Raw genomic sequence first — 20,342 nt, 5'->3', positions numbered from 1 at the left:
TGTTGAGAGCTTCTCAGATGTCTAAATGACCTGAGAATTGGAGCGGACCTCACGCAATAAACTTTCTATCATGCAAAAAACTAGAATTTTTTGAACTTTTTGTGATATTTTTTTCTTACCGGGTGGAAAGAGCCTGAGCACCAAAACGCTACACTCTGTGAATATGCATCGACAAAAAGAACACATCACACTGGCACACCGTCTGGCATGTACGCATGCACATGACTGGACATATATTACAAGTTTACAACACAACATCCTCTGATAAGACAAGCAACAACATCCAAAGTACAGCGCCAAACTATTGGCATAATTTTTACTACCACGCCACCCCAGCTAGCCATTATTATTGACGCACACGTACGCTTAGCTCAAAATGACGAACACCACAACTGAGCTCCAGCTGGTAGTAATAGTATGCATGGGCATGGCTGCATCGCTCAACACTTGACTAGCACTGCTAGTTCTTACTCTTAGGAGGAAGGCGGTGGTGCATAAGGGACAGCGCGCAGCATGAGGTGCGTCTTCCTGGTCAAGCTCAGCGACACGGTCTCGGTCATGTCGAGTCGATCGACACCCTCCGGAAGGCTCCAGTCGAACGAGTGCAAGAGCTGCACCAGGGTGAGCTCCATGCTAGCCATGCCGTAGTTGAACCCGGGGCACATTCTCTTCCCAGAGCCGAAGGGCGTGTACTCGAAGCAGCCGCCATGGAAGTCCATGCGAGTCCCCTCGAACCTCTCTGGCCTGAACTCCTCGGCGTCTTCCCAGTACTGAGGGTCCCTCATGATGGCCCATGAATTTATGATCACTCTCGTCTTGGCTGGGATCACGTACCCGTTGATCTCGCAGGCCTCCGTGCTCTCTCGAGGCACCAGGATGGGAGCTGGTGGGTGCAGCCTGAATGTCTCCTTGATCACCAGGCCCAGGTACTTGATGCAGCTGCCGCTCGCGCGGAGATCGGTCTCGGAGATGAACTCCTTTCCGCGGAACGCCTCCCTGATCTCGCCTTGCAGCTTCTTCATCACCTTTGGGTTCATCACCAGCTCTGACATGGCCCACTCCATGGAGGTTCCTGATGTCTCTGTCCCACCCGCAAATATGTCCTGTATAGGCATGAAAATCTTATTTTAATTGATGTGTATATATTTTTATATTTATTTAAAGGATCATTCTAAATGAATGTTGAGGCGTGAAAGTCTTATGAAATTTTGTGTTAGGTCTCAGTCAAACTTGACCAAGTCTCAGGCAAGTGATATAGTATGTAGGAAAAAAGTTAAAAATAAATTATTGTACGAATCTCCATGCAAAATCAAAGGAAGATAGTATCGACTATAACAATATCCATGAAAATTATACTGTTATAGTAGTACTAGCACTAACCAGGACAACTGCTTTGACAGTGGAGCGGGTGATGGGGAAGCCAAAGTCTTCATTCCCAATGAGGCCGAGCAGAACTTCCACCAGGTTCTTCTCCGACGCGGTTGACCTGCCACTCTTGAGGATTTGCTCCCTCTCGTCGATGATCTCCTCCAGGATGCCGTCGATGGTGTCACGAACGCCCTCGAGGTTCCTCCTCATGCCGGTGAGGAAGCTGAGGATCCCCGTGAAACCAGGGAAGAGGTCAGGAATCGAGAAGCCGGTGCTGTAGACGAAGCTGTGCTTGATGGCCGCCACGAAGTCTTCTGCCTTGCTGCTCTTCATGCCGAACGCCGCCCGGGAGACGATGCCGTTTGTCAATTTGTAGATCTTCCTGCTGAGGTCGAGCGGTGCCGACGGCCCGGCCGCCCGGATGTCCTCGACGAGGCTACGCACCTCGTCCTCCCTGACGTCCTGGAAGGAGCGGATGCGGTCGTTGCTGAGGATCTCCTGGACGCACAGCTTTCGGAGCTTCCGGAAGTAGTCGCCGGGGGTGGGGCAGAAGAGGAGGTCCGTCGAGCCGTAGGCCACGATGTCGCCGGACATGAGCTTGGGCCGGGTGGCGAAGATGGCGTCGTGGGTCTTGAGGATCTCGCGGGCGAGCTCCTTGGAGGTGACCACCACCACGGGCACGTGCCCGACGCGGAGGTACATGAGCGGGCCGTACACGCTGGCCAGCTCGCGCATCGTGCGGTGCGGCAGCGCGTTCACCAGCCGGTGCGCGCTCCCGATCACCGGCAGGTTCAGCGGCCCCGGCGGCAGCCGTGGTCGCGGCTTCAGGAGCTGGACAGCCGCGATGGCTAAGAGTGACACGACCAAAGCAGAGCACAGGTAGACAAGATCGTCGTCCATGGTGAGAAGCATGATGTAGTGTTGGCTGTGCTCTTCCGGTTCGTGAGCCTTCTTATAGCCCGACCGGCTGCACATAGAATACAGCCCACCTTGCGTGATTGGAATGCTTAGGTATGCACACACGTACAATATAGACCACCGTGCCCATGAGGACAAAATGGCATCGGGTGATCAGCACCAGACGAAAGATGCCTAGCTGTCACTCCTTTTACTAGCAGATACAAACAACATGCATGTGATAATGGAGTTTACTAGAGCATTTGTTGTTTGCATCTGAATCTGTTGGGACTTGTTCTGCTTGTCCTAGCTCGTGAACAAAATGGTATCGGAAGATGAGGACCAACGAAGATGCCCGCGGCTTTGCATGGCACTCATATCCTGTTAGGCAAGATTAACCTTGAGATATTCTCGAAACAGGGTTTTGTCCCTTTTTATAAATATAAAGGCATAACCCAAACATAGTACACGGAGGAACGATACAAGATGGTGAAGCAACCCTCTTACAAAGTAGATCCTAGGCTACCTGAGACGCGTAGAAGGCAAGCGACTACGCTACCGAAGGAGAACACCGGAGAAACTGAGAACAACCCCAGGTAACGCCCTAGGACACCTAAGCTCCTCGACAACGCCCTCCAGTGGGGGATGGCACAAAGCGTCGTCGCTTCCTAGCCACACCGGGCAAGGGTCTTCACCCTCAACTCGTACTCGGAGAGGAGATCCATGACGATGTCTTCAAGAAGAGAACGGCGCACGCGAGCGTTGCCGTCGCCGATGCAAAAGCGCGGACCTTTCGCTCAGCATCCCACCCTTGTCACCACAAGCCCCCCCCCCCCCCCCCCCCCCGGGGGGGGGGGGGGGGCAAGCGCGACGTGCCCAAGCGCCAGATCCAGATCTGGGTGATGTCAAACTTAGGACGCACCCGAGCCACCATTCGCTACCCTTCCGACGCCCACACGCCCGAGAAGGTAGACACCGCCGCTGCCATGGTTCCCGCCAGAGAGCCAGGCATGCGACCGGCCATCCAGAGTCGCTGTAACACCCTGAGTATCATGCTACAGTAATCTCATGCCTGATGATGCCATGTCATCATAATGAAGTTGCTAATCCTCACATTGATTCAAAACCAATTCAAATTCAATTTTAAAATAAAGTCAAATAAATTATTTCTTCCAAACAGTAAAACAAAAATGTTCGTTGGGTTGCAAATATTCACTAACTAAATGTCATGAGTGATTCAACATCATTTGAGATAGCCAATTTCCCCTGGGAATTAAAGCAGTTCCAAATCAGCATTTTTAATGCTTTTCCATTTGTGAAAAATCCAAATCAATTCAAACTCCTCCCAAACTTTTTGTGGCAGGTGCCAAATATTGTAATGTATTTATTTGGCCAAGTCCCACATTTTACAGAACTCCTTTTGGCAGCTCAAATATTGCATAGCATTTTTTTCTGTAAAAAGAAAAGAGCAAAAGAAAAGGAAAAAGACAAAAGCAAATTAAAAGGGGAGCCCCCCGGCCTAGCTGGGCCTCGAGCCAGCCAGTCGGCCCACCCCGCACTTCCCCTGGCCTATATGGCCCTATCCCCTCCCCGAAACCCTAGCTACTCACCCGATCCACCACTTCGCCCCCCGTTCCCCACTCCCTCCCACGATCTGGATCGGGGGCACGACCCCATCGTGCTCGCCCCTCGCCCCCGACGCCCGCGTTGACCGCCATCGCCGACCCCGCCGCTGATCCTCGACGCTGGCGCCCCGCGGCCCACCTCGCCGGAGAACCCCCCCCTTGCCCGACGACCCGTCCTCCTCCCCGGACCCCTCCCACTCGACTGGTTCTGGATCGGGGAGGGGCTCGATCCCGCGCCTCCCATCGCCGTCGTGCTCCACCACCGACGCCGCCGCTCGGACCCCCCATGCCGGACCGCCTCCTCGACCCCGCCCCGCCTCTCCATCGCCGGCGCCAACGCCTCACCGCCGCATCACCACGACCGTCCCCGACATCTTCCTCGCCGGCTGACCTGGAGCCACGCCGCCCCCTTCCCTCCAACGTCGGTGAGGGCCTCGCCCCCTCCTCTCTCTGTCGCGAACGCACTCCGACGACCGCTCCAGGTCACCGCCCGCCTGTGCCGCCCTCTCCCGCTCGCAGAGGCCTGCGCTCTCCCGTGCCCGGTTTCGGCCACTTCTGCACGCCGCCGTCGTCGTGGGTTCCGGCAACCCCCGCGTCGCCAGCCGCCGTGGACCGACACGCGTCGTCGCCCCTGACCCGTAGCCGCTCTCGGCTGACCAAAGGGTCACCGGAGCGGCGAGTCCGGCGACCCACCGCCGCCCTCTGTACCCATCGCCGGCGTGCCCCTGCGCGGGTCACTGCCAAGTGGGCCTACCGGGTTAGCCACTAACCACCACCACTAACCAGGGCCTAACCCCCGCCCACGGACAGCCCGTGCCCGCACAAACTTAATTAAAATAGGGTGAAAACCATGTTTAAATCTCTAGAGTATGACATGTGGGCCTCCCTGTTAATTAAACTGATTTTAAATAAATCTAGTAACTAACAGCCACTGACATGTGGGTCCCATTGGCCATGTTGACCAGTCAATGTTGACTTGCTCAACTGTTGACTGTGCTCCGCTGAATCAGCACCCCTGGCCCACTGTTAGCCTCTGGGCTGAATAGCTGGGTACAGTTTTGGGTGCGCTTAGCTTTTTATCCTTTGTTTTTGAATTATTATAAATTCCAGGAATTTCAGGAAAATGTTTTAAACTTCAAAAATCATTTAAAATAATCCATAACTCCGATGAAAATGTTTTCTACAGGAAGTTGCTCAGAAAACTCCAACGAATCCGAATACGCGGTCCGTTCATCTGTCACATGCCCCTAGCATGCTGAACATGGAACATTCCCCCTCCGGTCATCTGTTTGATAAAGGTCCGGAACCGGGAATACATTCCCGGTTGAATTCCCCCTTCACCTTTATCGTGTAGCCATACGTTAGGTCACACCCAGCACATCATATTGCCATGCTATGCTTTGTGATGCTACGTTTGCTTTATATTTACTGTTTCTCCCCCCTCTTCTCTTCGGTAGACACCGTGGCGGCTGTCGATGCCGCTGTGATCGACTACGTCACCGACGACCCCTCCTTCTTGTCTGAGCAACCAGGCAAGCCCCCCCTTTGACCATCCCGATATCGCCCATTCCATTCTCTCATGCTTGCATTAGATTTTGCTACTGTTATTGTTCGCTCCTATTCTGATGCCTAACCTGCTTTTGTAACCTGCTCATTGTACCCTACCTGCTTATCCTAAACTGCTTAGTATAGGTTGATTGGTGATCCATCAGTGATCCCCCACCTTGTCCTTGTTGCCCCTACTTCATCATTGAAGACCCGATCAACGGGATCGAGGACCAGGCCCCGGCACCGCACATCACTTTCCCCTTAGTTGCTCGACACTATTGGGTTACTATTGAGTGCCGAGGCTGAGACCTCTACAACACTTCTGATGTTAACCCTGTAGTGTAGCTAATCGGTCGTGGTCATCAAGGGTGATTCCGCCTTAAGCACTTCCGATACGACTCTGTCGTGCAACCCCTCAAGTGTGAACTCACCTTGATGATTACATCGAGTGGAATTCACCGGGGGTGATTCCTCGGGTTTTCCCCTTAATGTTTGGACACACAGTTACTATGGTTACTATGACTTCACACTGAACCATGTTACTAAAGACGGGTCGACCCTGAGGGGTACCCACGCGAGATTAATTGCGAGTCATGTGGAGTCGGGTTGACCTGGAAGGTGCCCGCGAGATAATTACGAGGCGTGGCCGGGCATTCCTAGCCCTTGCCGCAAGTCCTCGAGACGGGGCAACGGGGTCACATCTTTCATGAGTCTGTGCTTGTTACCGCGCATTCCCAATCCACTACGATTTGGATATTTGATCCGAGGGGCCTTTGGCCTGATAGCACTAACCATCACGTGGGCATAGTATGGGCGTTCTGCGTCGTATGCATCAGCCGAAGCTTAATAGACGCCAGCGACTGAGCGGCGCGCGCCGGGTTGGACTGGTAAGCTACTGCCTTTTTTAAGGAGGTAGCTAGGTCTGCTCACCGGCCGCCCACGCAACATGCAGGAGTTCCCGGGGCGATGGCCCATGACCCCTGGGGGCATAGGTTTAGTCCGGCGTGCTGGCCTCTCTATTAAGCCTAGGTCGGGTTGCGGCGTATTGTTTGGCCGAGGCTGGGCATGACCCAGGAAAGTGTGTCCGGGTGGAGTTAATCGAGCGTGGTGTGTAAGTTGGTGCACCCCTGCAGGGAAGAAAACATCTATCGATAGCCTGTCCTACGGTAACGGACACTTGGAGTTGTATCCCGATCGATACAACTAGAACTGGATACCTGTGATGAGTAATGGATTGTGATGATAACTGGATAGTATGGCTCTGGGATTGCTTTCTCGCAGGGAGTCAAGAAAGGATCTCTGGCCGAGGTTGATAACATTACTACTACTTTACTTCATGCTACTCTACTCCCTCCTGTTGCTGCAAGATGGTGGTTTCCAGAAGATGCTAGTCTTCGATAGGACTAGGTTCTCCCCTCTATTCCGGCTTTTCTGCAGCCCAGTCCACATATACAGCCTTCCTTTGATAATGTTGCATATGTAGTGTAGATCCTTGCTTGCGAGTACTTTGGATGAGTACTCACATTTTCTTTGCCCCCCGTTTTCCCCCTTTCTTCTTCTTTCCGGTTGATGCAACCAGATGTCGGAGCCCAGGAGCCAGAGGCCACCGTCGATGCCTACTACTACGTGGAGACCGCCGACGACCAGGAGTAGTTAGGAGGCTCCCAGGCAGGAGGCCTTGCCTTTTCGATCCTTGTTGCTTTTGTGCTAGCCTTCTTAAGGCAAACTTGTCTAACTGATGTCTCTACTCAGATATTGTTGCTTCTGCTGACTCTTGTGTTTTCAAGCTTATGTATTCGAGCCCTCGAGGCCCCTGGCTTGTAATATAAAGCTTGTATTATTTTAATTTGTGTCTGGAGTTGTGTTGTGATATCTTCCCGTGAGTCCTTGATCTTGATCGTACACATTTGCGTGTATGATTAGTGTATGATTGAATCGAGGGCCTCACAAGTTGGTATCAGAGCCGACTGCCTGTAGGTAGCCCCCTTTCCAACTCCTTGGCCGAAGTTGAGTCTAGTCACTGAAAAACTTTTACTAACATTGGCTATGTGTCTTACGGGCCCACGTCGCCATTGGGTGGTATTAGGATCTTTTACTCCTCGTCTATACTCTAGGATTCTGATCTCTCTTCTATTCGAGTTAAACATTTTGCTAACTCTAACATTAGGATCTCGTAACTACTTCCTCTCGGAGAGCCCCTTATTACAGATGATCGCCTGCTGCACCAGAAGATTCCCAAGATACTCTACGATGTTCTCTTGAGACTTTGTGCCCGTCGCTTTTGCAATTCCCTAGCACCGATATATCCTTATGGATAACTACGTACACTTGCCATTCATACAGTCATTCCCTGTTGCTCTTGTTATTACAAGATACCCGAAAGTATTCTCCGACTTTCGAGAATCCTTTTTCCGACTGCCTTGCAGCTCTTTTCCTCCTGAATAACCCTACAAAAAAAATTCCTCACACTTATCGGGGATTCGTTCATCCCGAGTTGATCTTATGTCTCACAAAATTCTTCGAATGCAATTCGATCTCACAAAGATCCTCTGAAGCCTAGTGCTCCCAAAAATCTTGTCTGCCTGCATTATGGTTAAATCCATATGTCTAGCAATATTCATTAACATCCTTTGTCCTTGTCATCCTGACCCTATTGATTCTTTATGTTGCGATTGCTCGCAATAATCAGTCGAACCCTGAAATTTGACCTTACGGCTCATACGCCATTCTAGACATGAGTTGGATCTCGGCCAATCATGTTGTAATGATTGTCCACCTAGTTCCCTTCAACTTGAATGTCGAATTATTCAGCTGTTTCTATAATCTGATGCCTTTGCATTCTTTCCCTCTTCTGATTGAGTACTGATACTCACATCAGATCCATTGAGGACCGCCGAATCCTTGTTGGATTATTATCCAGCAATGTCCTTCATATTCAAAATCTCGTGCGCTCTTCCCCTGATACATATTGCCTTCGGTAAATTGTATCCTCTGCTTATTGTCAACCATGCTCTGCTATTGAGCTGATGTTATATGTTGTGGAAGTTAGTGGTAGGTGTTCCTAACATACCCCTACGGGTTAAACCTATGCCTTCCCTAATCCGTGTGAACTCAAAAGAGATGTGAGTCTTACTCTTTTGGTACTTAGCGAGACAAATCTTCTATGCTACAATTTCTTCGAAAACGAGGAGTGAATGAAAGGTTATGCATTAAAGAAGTGGGAGTCGACCTTGAACTTTGTGTTCATGCCTATGGACACGATGTAGATCTTATCATGGAAGCTTCTCTTAAAATTAATTATCCCCATGGTATAAGATAATCTTATATCTGGGATTTGATCCTTTGCAACCATGGTTCTGACCATGAGTGTTCCCCTTGATCCCATTTCTCGGACAAGTTAAAGTACTTGCCTTCTGCAGATCAATACATCTCCGCAACCTCTATTTTGATCTTCCTTCGATTATTACCCTCCGGTATCTCGAGGATATCAAAGGACCGTGTTGCTTCCTATGAGTCTTCATCTAGTATTGCTTCTCAGCGATTTCATATTTCCCCTGGGTTCTGATTTATTAGTCACTCAAGAACACCGATAAGTGAATCGATCCCGCACCGAATCAATAACTCTAAGTAATTTTCGTTGCTTATGAGTTAAATAATCCTTCAAGTCATTCCTAGCCTGATCGGCTATATCATTATCGTGCTAAATTTTAACTGTGCTACCTGGTCCTTCTTCTCGGAACAGAATTTTCGATGATGAGCTAAGCCTATGTCGATCTTCCTCGTCATATCATTTCGCCTTGAACAACAAGCTTGATTTCGAGTTTGTGTCGTACCCGTGGTTCCAATAACCTTTCGCTTCATCATTCCTTTGACTTGATGTCATCGATGATTGCTTACATCTTCATGAAATCTCTCGACAAATGTGTCATGATCATCGTCAACATTTTGAGCTCTTCCAGCATATCAATCGAATTCATGATGAGAAATACCATCCTTGACCTTCGAATATTTGGGTTATCATCGACAACATTCTTGCCTTCCCCCCAACAAAAACTTGTTCATATAAAATTTTGGAAACACATCTTTTTGACATGTCGATGGGTTGCTGCTTAACCCATCGGCCACCTCCTCGTCTCTTCCCTGATAAAATTGCATGAGATGTTCTAGAAATTCCCGAAGGATCCTTTGTGTTCCCAAGGTCCGACCTTACTTGATGACCATGCTAATGCTATCCCGAAGCTTGGTTGTTGTAATCCGAACATCATTACGAACCTTGGAAGCGCAATGCTAACTCTTCTTGATCATTTATCCAAACATCGTTGTATGGGTAAACCTCATAAATTCCTTGCCCCTTTGTCTAGCTGGTTTCATACTGGGAGCCCTATCATGTATATCATGCTATGCCTTTCCCTAGGAAAGAGATACTCTTGATACCCAGGTATAAACAAATTTTCCTTGCAATTGGTCTGTTTTCCTTTCCATTGTTTTGTTTAACCTTTCTTGTAATCTAACTTGTCTGAGCAGAGATAATTCCCTGCTCAGGTAAACACCTCGGTGTACAAGCTCTGTCAGTAAGACCTTGTTACTGTTGTTGATGACATTCCGATAGCCACCGATGGACGAGAACTTTGCCTATTGGTCCGCCTCGTTCAACGAGCAGGAAAATAGTTCTCGTCGTCCCTCGCCCTTGGTACCAACGTTGTTATCAACATAACTGACAGGTTATCCTCTGACCTGCATTGCAATCATGACCGTGCAAAATGTTAGCTCCTTCCTGCTTTTAACCCACATGGTGGGCCCATAACCCACAGATTCATAGGATCAAAACCTGACTCTCATGTATACCCCTGTTTCTTTTTTTTCTCACGCTTGGTTTCGTATGTAATTCACGAGCCACCTTCCGAGAGATCACCAATTCTGGTATCAGACAAAATACATATTCCCATCGCTCTGAAACCCTTTCACACTCTGTTTCAGGCAACGAACGATTGCCTACCCGATTGAAGCTTCTTATTGCACCTCACCTTGCTCTCGATGACTTTCTTGAATTTCAACTCGAGAGATGCCTCTATGCCACGTTCACTGACATAGTCCCTACGTACCTATATTGTGTTGAGCTCCATCCTTCCCGAGTCTCTCCCCTTACTCCACCTCTTAAATCTCGGGACGAGATTTCTTGTAGTGGAGGAGATTTGTAACACCCCCAGTATCATGCTACAGTAATCTCATGCCTGATGATGCCATGTCCTCATAATGAAGTTGCTAATCCTCACTTTGATTCAAAACCAATTCAAATTCAATTTTAAAATAAAGTCAAATAAATTATTTCTCCCAAACAGTAAAACAAAAATGTTCGTTGGGTTGCAAATATTCACTAACTAAATGTCATGAGTGATTCAACATCATTTGAGATAGCCAATTTCCCCTGGGAATTAAAGCAGTTCCAAATCAGCATTTTTAATGCTTTTCCATTTGTGAAAAATCCAAATCAATTCAAACTCCTACCAAACTTTTTGTGGCAGGTGCCAAATATTTTAATGTATTTATTTGGCCAAGTCCCACATTTTACAGAATTCCTTTTGGCAGCTCAAATATTGCATAGCATTTTTTCTGTAAAAGAAAAGAGCAAAAGAAAAGGAAAAAGACAAAAGCAAATTAAAAGGGGAGCCCCCCGGCCTAGCTGGGCCTCGAGCCAGCCAGTCGGCCCACCCCGCACTTCCCCTGGCCTATATGGCCCTGTCCCCTCCCCGAAACCCTAGCTACTCACCCGATCCACCACTTCCCCCCCGTTCCCCACTCCCTCCCACAATTTGGATCGGGGCACGACCCCATCGTGCTCGCCCCTCGCCCCCGACGCCCGCGTTGACCGCCATCGCCGACCCCGCCGCTGATCCTCGACGTCGGCGCCCCGCGGCCCACCTCGCCGGAGAACCCACCCCCTTGCCAGACGACCCGTCCTCCTCCCCGGACCCCTCCCACTCGACTGGTTCTAGATCGGGGAGGGGCTCGATCCCGCGCCTCCCATCACCGCCGTGCTCCACCACCGACGCTGCCGCTCGGACCCCCCATGCCGGACTGCCTCCTCGACCGCGCCCCGCCTCTCCATCGCCGGCGCCAACGCCTCACCGCCACATCACCACGACCGTCCCCGACCTCTTCCTCGCCGGCTGACCTGGAGCCACGCCGCCCCCTTCCCTCCAACATCGGTGAGGGCCTCGCCCCCTCCTTTCTCTGTCGCGAACGCACTCCGACGCCCGCTCCAGGTCACCGCCCGCCTGCGCCGCCCTCTCCCGCTCGCAGAGGCCTGCGCTCTCCCGTGCCTGGTTTCGGCCACTTCTGCACGCCGTCGTCGTCGTGGGTTCCGGCAACCCCCGCGTCGCCAGCCGCCGTGGACCGATGCGCGCCGTCGCCCCTGACCCATAGCCGCTCTTGACTGACCAAAGGGTCCTCGGAGCGGCGAGTCTGGCGACCCACCGCCGCCCTCTGTACCCATCGCCGGCGTGCCCCTGCGCGGGTCACTGCCAAGTGGGCCTGCCGGGTTAGCCACTAACCACCACCACTAACCAGGGCCTAACCCCCGCCCACTCACAGCCCGTGCCCGCACACTTTTTAACTTAATTAAAATGGGTTAAAACCATGTTTAAATCTCTAGAGTATGACATGTGGGCCTCCCTGTTAATTAAACTGATTTTAAATAAATCTAGTAACTAACAGCCACTGAAATGTGGGTCCCATTGGCCATGTTGACCAGTCAATGTTGACTTGCTCAACTGTTGACTGTGCTCCGCTGACTGAGCACCCCTGGCCCACTGTTAGCCTCTGGGCTGAATAGCTGGGTAAAGTTTTGGGCGCACTTAGCTTTTTGTCCTATTAATTCCAGGAATTTCAGGAAAATGTTTTAAACTTCAAAAAATCATTTAAAATAATCCATAACTCCGACGAAAATGTTTTCTACATGAAAGTTGCTCAGAAAACTCCAACGAATCCGAATACGCGGTCCGTTCATCTGTCACATGCCCCTAGCATGCTGAACATGGAACATTCCCCCTCCGGTCATCTGTTTGATACATGTCCGGAACCGGGAATACATTCCCGGTTGAATTCCCCCTTCACCTTTATCGTGTAGCCATACGTTAGGTCACACCCGGCACATCATATTGCCATGCTATGCTTCGTGATGCTACGTTTCCTTTATATTTACTGTTTCTCCCCCCTCTTCTCTTCGGTAGACCCAGTGGCGGCTGCCGATGCCGCTGTGATCGACTACGTCACCGACGACCCCTCCTTCTTGTCTGAGCAACCAGGCAAGCCCCCCTTTGACCATGTCGATATCGCCCATTCCATTCTCTCATGCTTGCATTAGATTTTGCTACTGTTATTGTTTGCTCCTATTCTGATGCCTAACCTGCTTTTGTAACCTGCTCATTGTACCTTACCTGCTTATCCTAAACTGCTTAGTATAGGTTGGTTAGTGATCCATCAGTGACCCCCCACCTTGTCCTTGTTGCCCCTGCTTCATCATTGAAGAACCGATCAACGGGATCGAAGACCAGGCCCCGGCACCGCACATCACTTTCCCCTTAGTTGCTCGACACTATTGGGTTACTATCGAGTGCCGAGGGTGAGACCTCTACAACACTTCTGATGTTAACCCTGTAGTGTAGCTAATCGGTCGTGGTCATCGAGGGTGATTCCGCCTTAACCACTTCCGATACGACTCTATCGTGCAACCCCTCAAGTGTGAACCTCAGGGGTGGTTCCTCTTACGTTGACCTTGATGATTACATCGAGAGGAATTCACCGGGGGTGATTCCTCGGGTTTTCCCCTTAATGTTTGGACACACAGTTACTATGGTTACTATGACTTCACACTGAACCATGTGACTAAAGACGGGTCGACCCTTAGGGGTACCCGCGCGAGCTTAATTGCGAGTGATGTGGAGTCGGGTAGACCTAGAAGGTGCCCGTGATATAATTATGAGGCGTGGCCGGGCATTCCTAGCCCTTGCCGCAAGTCCTCGAGACGGGGCAACGGGGCACATCTTTCGTGAGTCTCTGCTTGTTACCGCGCATTCCTAATCCACTACGATTTGGATATTTGATCCGAGGGGCCTCTGGCCTGATAGCACTAACCATCACGTGGGCATAGTATGGGCGTTCTGCGTCGTATGCATCAGCCGAAGCTTAATAGACGCCAGCGACTGAGCGGCGCGCGCCGGGTTGGACTGTTAAGCTACTGCCTTTTTTAAGGAGGTAGCTAGGTCTGCTCACCGGCCGCCCACGCAACGTGCAGGAGTTCCCGGGGTGATGGCCCATGACCCCTGGGGGCATAGGTTTAGTCCGGCGTGCTGGACTCCCTATTAAGCCTAGGTCGGGTTGCGGCGTATTGTTTGGCCGAGGCCGGGCATGACCTAGGAAAGTGCGTCCGGCCGGAGTTAATCGAGCGTGGTGGGTAAGTTGGTGCACCCCTGCAGGGAAGAAAACATCTATCGATAGCCTGTCCTACGGTAACAGACACTTGGAGTTGTATCCCGATCGATTCAACTAGAACTGGATACCTATGATGAGTAATGGATTGTGATGATAACTGGATAGTATGGCTCTGGGATTGCTTACTCGCAGGGAGTCGAGAAAGAATCTCTGGCCGAGGTTGATAACACTACTACTACTTTACTGCATGCTACTCTACTCCCTCCTATTGCTGCAAGATGGTGGTTTCCAGAAGATGCTAGTCTTCGATAGGACTAGGTTCTCCCCTCTATTCTGGCTTTTCTGCAGCCCAGTCCACATATACAGCCTTCCTTTGATAATGTTGCATATGTGGTGTAGATCCTTGCTTGCGAGTACTTTGGATGAGTACTCACAGTTGCTTTGCTCCCCCTTTTCCCCCTTTCTTCTTCTCTCCGGTTGATGCAACCAGATGTCGGAGCCCAGGAGCCAGAGGCCACCGTCGATGCCTACTACTACGTGGACACCGCCGATGACCAGGAGTAGTTAGGAGGCTCCCAGGCAGGAGGCCTTGCCTTTTCGATCCTTGTTGCTTTTGTGCTAGCCTTCTTAAGGCAAACTTGTCTAACTGATGTCTGTACTAAGATATTGTTGCTTCCGCTGACTCTTGTGTTTTCGAGCTTATGTATTCGAGCTCTCGAGGCCCCTGGCTTGTAATATAAAGCTTGTATTATTTTAATTTGTGTCTAGAGTTGTGTTGTGATATCTTCCCATGAGTCCTTGATCTTGATCGTACACATTTGCGTGTATGATTAGTGTACGATTGAATCGAGGGCGTCACAGTCGCCGCCCCGACATCCATGTCCAAGACATCACCCACCGCCCACAGCACAGTGTACAAACCACGACAGGAGGAGTAGAAGACCGAAACTTCCACTCCTAGCCCGGCATCAGACACAGAGTTTGGGACGGCGGCACCACCGTAGGTGCCCCCATCCCTGTGAGCCCAGCCAGTCCGAGTGAACCGGGAGGACACAACTCCGTGATTCCTGATGGCCCTCGCCGAGCACCCTCGCATGCCGCCATGTCTGTGGCACTCGACGCCGCGTTGCCCGATTATGGAACGAATTCCTGACCACCACCAACGTCCAACGCACCCGCGGAGGGAGGGACTTCTCCACCCACGGGCACCCAACCCAGAGTCGGAACTCGGACTCACCTCGAGGCCTGACCAGATCCGCCCGCGCGCAAGCCCTTGGTCACCGCCATGCAACCGGCATAGACCGAGGAGAAGGTAGCCTGCAACCACCCTACCATGCCGCCGGCGAGGCACGACCACCGAAGAATGGCACCGCCACACTGACCCGCACCGCCCATACCCAGGATAGCCCGATGTCGCAGCCTCCACCACCATCCACGCTGTCCCAAGGAACACCGCCACTCCGGACCCTGTGCTACGCACGTCTCCATTGGAGAGGGGGGGTGCAGGGGATCACCGGAGATGTTTTCCGGTGCGGCAGGGTTTAGAGGAATGGCTGGAGCGGCGCCCAGCATGTCGGTGGGATGAGGTAGAGTGGAGGGCGGGGCGGCGAGGTGGCGCTAGCCGCTGGCCTCAAGGGGCGGAGGTAAGCAGTTAGGCTAGGTTGGCCAGCAGTTGTGCGAGAAAGAAGAGGCAGACGTAGAAGATGAACAGTGCCATGCTATATTTTCGACCGTTAGATGAAGATCTAAAGGCCCTGGTAGAAAGTGGCTAATGGATTTTTATTTTCACACACCTGAGTTATAGTCGGTCCCTTACAAGTGCAGTATTAAGCATCAAACCCTTAGAGCATCGATAGTCGATCCCCTATTTTCTGTTGGAGGATAAATCCATGTTTTTTCCTTTAACATGCAGATAAACAAACCCTTAAAAGCATTAGAGAAGGGAAAAATTACTCCATGGCCACCTCGACCTTTAAATATACTCGACAACAAACCATTGGAGTCAAAATCCCCCACTCCCCACCGCTCCACCATTTCCACTTCGCATCCGCACAAGTCGTGCTGGTGCACCCCACCCGCACCCCGATCCACTCCGTCACTCCCTCCTCTCTGCCAAAAATGTCCGGATCCGGACATCGCTGTTGGGGAACATAGTATTTGAAATTTTTTGCCTACGATCACGCAAGATCTATCTAGGAAAAGCATAGCAACGAGCGGGGAGAGTGTGTCCACGTACCCTCGTAGACCGAAAGTGGAAGCGCTTAGTAACACGGTTGATGTAGTCGAACATCTTCGCGATCCAACCGATCCAAGTACCGAACGCACGGCACCTCCGCGATCTGCACACGTTCAGCTCGGTGACTTCCCTCGAACTCTTGATCCAGCTGAGGCCAAGGGAGAGTTTCGTCGGCATGACGGCGTGGTGACGGTGATGATGAAGTTATTGGCACAGGGGTTCGCCTAAGCACTACGACAATATGACCGAGGTGTAAAACTGTTGAGGGGGGCACCGCACACGGCTAAAGATCAACTTGTGTGTCTATGGGGTGCCCCGTCCCTCGTATCTAAAGGAGGGGAGGAGGAGGCCGTCCGGCCCTAGGGGGCGCGCCCAAGGGAGGGAGTCCTACTCCAAGTAGGAATCACCCCCCCTTTCCTAGTCCAAGTAGGAGAAGAAGGGAAAGAGGAGAGAAGAGAAGGAAGGAGGGGGGCGCCTTCCCCTCCCCTTGTCCACTTCGGACTGGGCAAGGGGGGGCACCTCTGGCCGGCCCTCTCTCTTCTCCACTAAGGCCCATTGTGGCCCATTAATCCCCCGGGGGGTTCCGGTAACCCCCCGGTACTCTGGAAAATACCCGATACACTTCGGAACCATTCTGGTGTCCGAATATAACCTTCCAATATATCAATCTTTATGTCTCGACCATTTCGAGACTCCTCGTCACATCTGTGATCTCATCCGGGACTCCGAACAACCTTCGGTCATCAAATCATGTGTCTAAGTGTTCCTCCGGTATTCGGGAGTTGCATAATCTCATAGTCATAGGAACATGTATAAGTCATGAAGAAAGCAATAGCAATAAACTAAACGATCATAGTGCTAAGCTAACGGATGGGTCATGTCCATCACCTCATTCTCTAACGATGTGATCCCGTTCATCAAATGACAACACATGTCTATGGCTAGGAAACTTAACCATATTTGATTAACGAGCTAGTCAAGTAGAGGCATAATAGGGACACTGTGTTTGTCTATGTATTCACACGTGTACACTAGTAGAAAAGAGGGCTTTGGTTCAGGCCGGGTCAGCCCATTAGTCCCGGTTCAGTCCAGAACCGGGACCCATGGGGCACTGGTCCCGGTTCGTGAGGCCAGGGGCCTGCCGGGCCTCGTGGGGGCATTGGTCCCGGTTCGTCTAGCCCCTTTGGTCCCGGTTGGTGGGACGAACCGGGACCAATGGTCCTCGCTCCTGGCCCACCACCATTGGTCCCGGTTGGTGGCTTGAACCGGGACCACAGGCTGCCCTTTAGTCCCGGTTCATGCCACGAACCGGGACCAATGAGGTGCCTATATATACCCCTCGCCCGCGAGCAGAGCACTCCAGTGCTCTATTTTTCTCTGGCCGGCGAGGGGAGGGCTTTGTGGTGCTCTAGCTCACCTCTTATGCACATGAGGTGTTCGATGAAATGCCCGAGCCACACTAGTTAAGCTTTCTCCTCTCGAAGCTCGACCTCAAAGCTCCATTTTCCTCGAGATTTGTCTAGGTTTAGCGGCCCGTCACGTCCCATTCCCGTCTTCACCGCCATCGATTGCCCGCCCCGATCTCGTCGCCGGCACCACTGTGGTGAGCCTCTTGTTCTGATCTTCTTTCTGAAAGAAAAAAAATTCTTGCTTTAGATGTATGGTTTAATTAATTAGATGCTCTGGAGAGCTATATGTTGTTAGATGAGAACTATGTACGTACTTTGGTTTTAATGTGATGATGAACTTCTATTAATTTGGTCACTTAATTATCTATTCATGGTGTTCTGTATTGGTTTTTGACACACTTAATTATATATAATGCACGCAGATGAACCGGCAATGGATGTACGGTGACAGACACACCTCCGAGTACATTAAGGGCGTGCATGATTTTCTCGAAGTGGCTGAGGCAAACAAGCAGAATGGTTTTATGTGTTGTCCATGCCCTAAATGTGGGAATACGAAGTCTTACTCTGACCGGAAAATCCTTCACACCCACCTGCTTTACAAGGGTTTCATGCCACACTATAATGTTTGGACGAGGCACGGAGAAATAGGGGTTATGATGGAAGACGGCGAAGAAGAAGAGGATGATGACAACTATGTGCCCCCTGAATATGGTGATGCTGCAACGGGGGAAGCTGCTGAAGATCAAGAGGAACCAGACGATGTGCCCAATGATGCTGCAACGGGGGAAGCTGCTGAAGATCAAGAGGAACCAGACGATGTGCCCGATGATGATGATCTCCACCGGGTCATTGTCGATGCAAGGACGCAATGCGAAAGTCAAAAGGAGAAGCTGAAGTTCGATCGCATGTTAGAGGATCACAAAAAAGGGTTGTACCCCAATTGCAAAGATGGCAACACAAAGCTCGGTACCGTACTGGAATTGCTGCAGTGGAAGGCAGAGAATGCTGTGCCTGACAAAGGATTTGAGAAGCTACTAAAAATATTGAAGAAGAAGCTTCCAAAGGATAACGAATTGCCCGACAATAAATACGCAGCAAAGAAGGTCGTATGCCCTCTAGGATTGGAGGTGCAGAAGATACATGCATGCCCTAATGACTGCATCCTCTACCGCGGTGTGTACAAGGATCTGAACGCATGCCCGGTATGCGGTGCATTCCGGTATAAGATCAGATAAGATGACCCTAGTGATGTTGATGGCAAGCCCCCCAGGAAGAGGTTTCCTGCGAAGGTGATGTGGTATGCTCCTATAATACCACGGTTGAAACGTCTGTTCAGAAACGAAGAGCATGCCAAGTTGATGCGATGGCACAGTGAGGACCGTAAGAAAGACGGGAAGTTGAGAGCACCCGCTGAGGGGTCGCAGTGGAGAAAAATCGAGAGAAAGTACTGGGCTGAGTTTGCAGGTGACCCAAGGAACGTATGGTTTGGTTTAAGCGCGGATGGCATTAATCCTTTCGGGGAGCAGAGCAGCAATCACAGCACCTGGCCCGTGACTCTATGTATGTATAACCTTCCTCCTTGGATGTGCATGAAGCGGAAGTTCATTATGATGCCAGTTCTCATCCAAGGCCCTAAGCAACCCGGCAACGACATTGATGTGTACCTAAGGCCATTAGTTGAAGAACTTTTACAGCTGTGGAATGGAAATGGTGTACGTACGTGGGATGAGCACAAACAGGAGGAATTTAACCTGCACGCGTTGCTGTTTGTAACCATCAACGATTGGCCCGCTCTCAGTAACCTTTCAGGACAGACAAACAAGGGATACCACGCATGCACGCACTGTTTAGATGACACTGAAAGTATATACCTGGACAAATGCAGGAAGAATGTGTACCTGGGCCATCGTCGATTTCTTCCGACCAACCATCAATGTCGAAAGAAAGGCAAGCATTTCAAAGGCGAGGCATATCACCGGAAGAAGCCCGCCATGCGTACCGGTGATCACGTACTTGCTATGGTCAATGATTTACACGTAATCTTTGGAAAGGGTCCCGGCGGACTAGCTGTTCCGAATGACGCTGAGGGACACGCACCCATGTGGAAGAAGAAATCAATATTTTGGGACCTACCCTACTGGAAAGACCTAGAGGTCCGCTCTTCAATCGACGTGATGCACGTGACAAAGAACCTTTGCGTGAACCTGCTAGGCTTCTTGGGCGTGTATGGGAAGACAAAAGATACACCTGAGGCACGGGAGGACCTGCAACGTTTGCACGAAAAAGACGGCATGCCTCCGAAGCAGTATGAAGGTCCTGCCAGCTACGCTCTTACGAAAGAAGAGAAAGAAATCTTCTTTGAATGCCTGCTCAGTATGAAGGTCCCGACTGGCTTCTCGTCGAATATAAAGGGAATAATAAATATGCCAGAGCAAAAGTTCCAGAACCTAAAGTCTCATGACTGCCACGTGACTATGACGCAACTTCTTCCGGTTGCATTGAGGGGGCTTCTACCGGAAAATGTCCGATTAGCCATTGTGAAGCTATGTGCCTTCCTCAATGCAATCTCTCAGAAGGTGATCGATCCAGAAATCATACCAAGGCTAAGGAGTGATGTGGCGCAATGTCTTGTCTGTTTCGAGCTGGTGTTCCCACCATCCTTCTTCAATATCATGACGCACGTCCTAGTTCATCTAGTCGACGAGATTGTCATTCTGGGGCCCGTATTTCTACACAATATGTTCCCCTTTGAGAGGTTCATGGGAGTCCTAAAGAAATATGTCCGTAACCGCGCTAGGCCAGAAGGAAGCATCTCCATGGGCCATC

General features: G+C 50.8%; 1 protein-coding gene across 1 annotated transcript; it reads right to left on the bottom strand.

The window, feature by feature from the left end:
• Positions 1-236: 236 nt before the first annotated feature.
• Positions 237-2,296, bottom strand: LOC109738680 (premnaspirodiene oxygenase). Its single transcript, XM_020297772.4, has 2 exons — positions 1,381-2,296; positions 237-1,103 (listed from the first exon to the last, which is right to left on the bottom strand). The coding sequence occupies exons 1-2, from the start codon at positions 2,278-2,280 to the stop codon at positions 474-476; spliced, it is 1,530 nt and encodes a 509-aa protein (XP_020153361.2). The 5' UTR covers positions 2,281-2,296; the 3' UTR covers positions 237-473.
• Positions 2,297-20,342: the final 18,046 nt, after the last annotated feature.

The sequence above is a fragment of the Aegilops tauschii genome, chromosome 3, assembly GCF_002575655.3.
Source record: "Aegilops tauschii subsp. strangulata cultivar AL8/78 chromosome 3, Aet v6.0, whole genome shotgun sequence".
NCBI classification, from domain to species: Eukaryota; Viridiplantae; Streptophyta; class Magnoliopsida; order Poales; family Poaceae; genus Aegilops; species Aegilops tauschii.
The sequence above is the reverse complement of the archived record's forward strand: the minus strand, read 5'-3'. Positions and strand labels throughout refer to the sequence as shown.

Bases quoted from the DNA above. Each gene is read 5' to 3' on its own strand.
- LOC109738680 (XM_020297772.4), bottom strand. From the start codon at position 2,280: ATGCTTCTCACCATGGACGACGATCTTGTCTACCTGTGCTCTGCTTTG. The intron at 1,104-1,380 runs GTTAGTGCTAGT...ATGCCTATACAG, and splicing joins CTGTCAAAGCAGTTGTCCTG to GACATATTTGCGGGTGGGAC.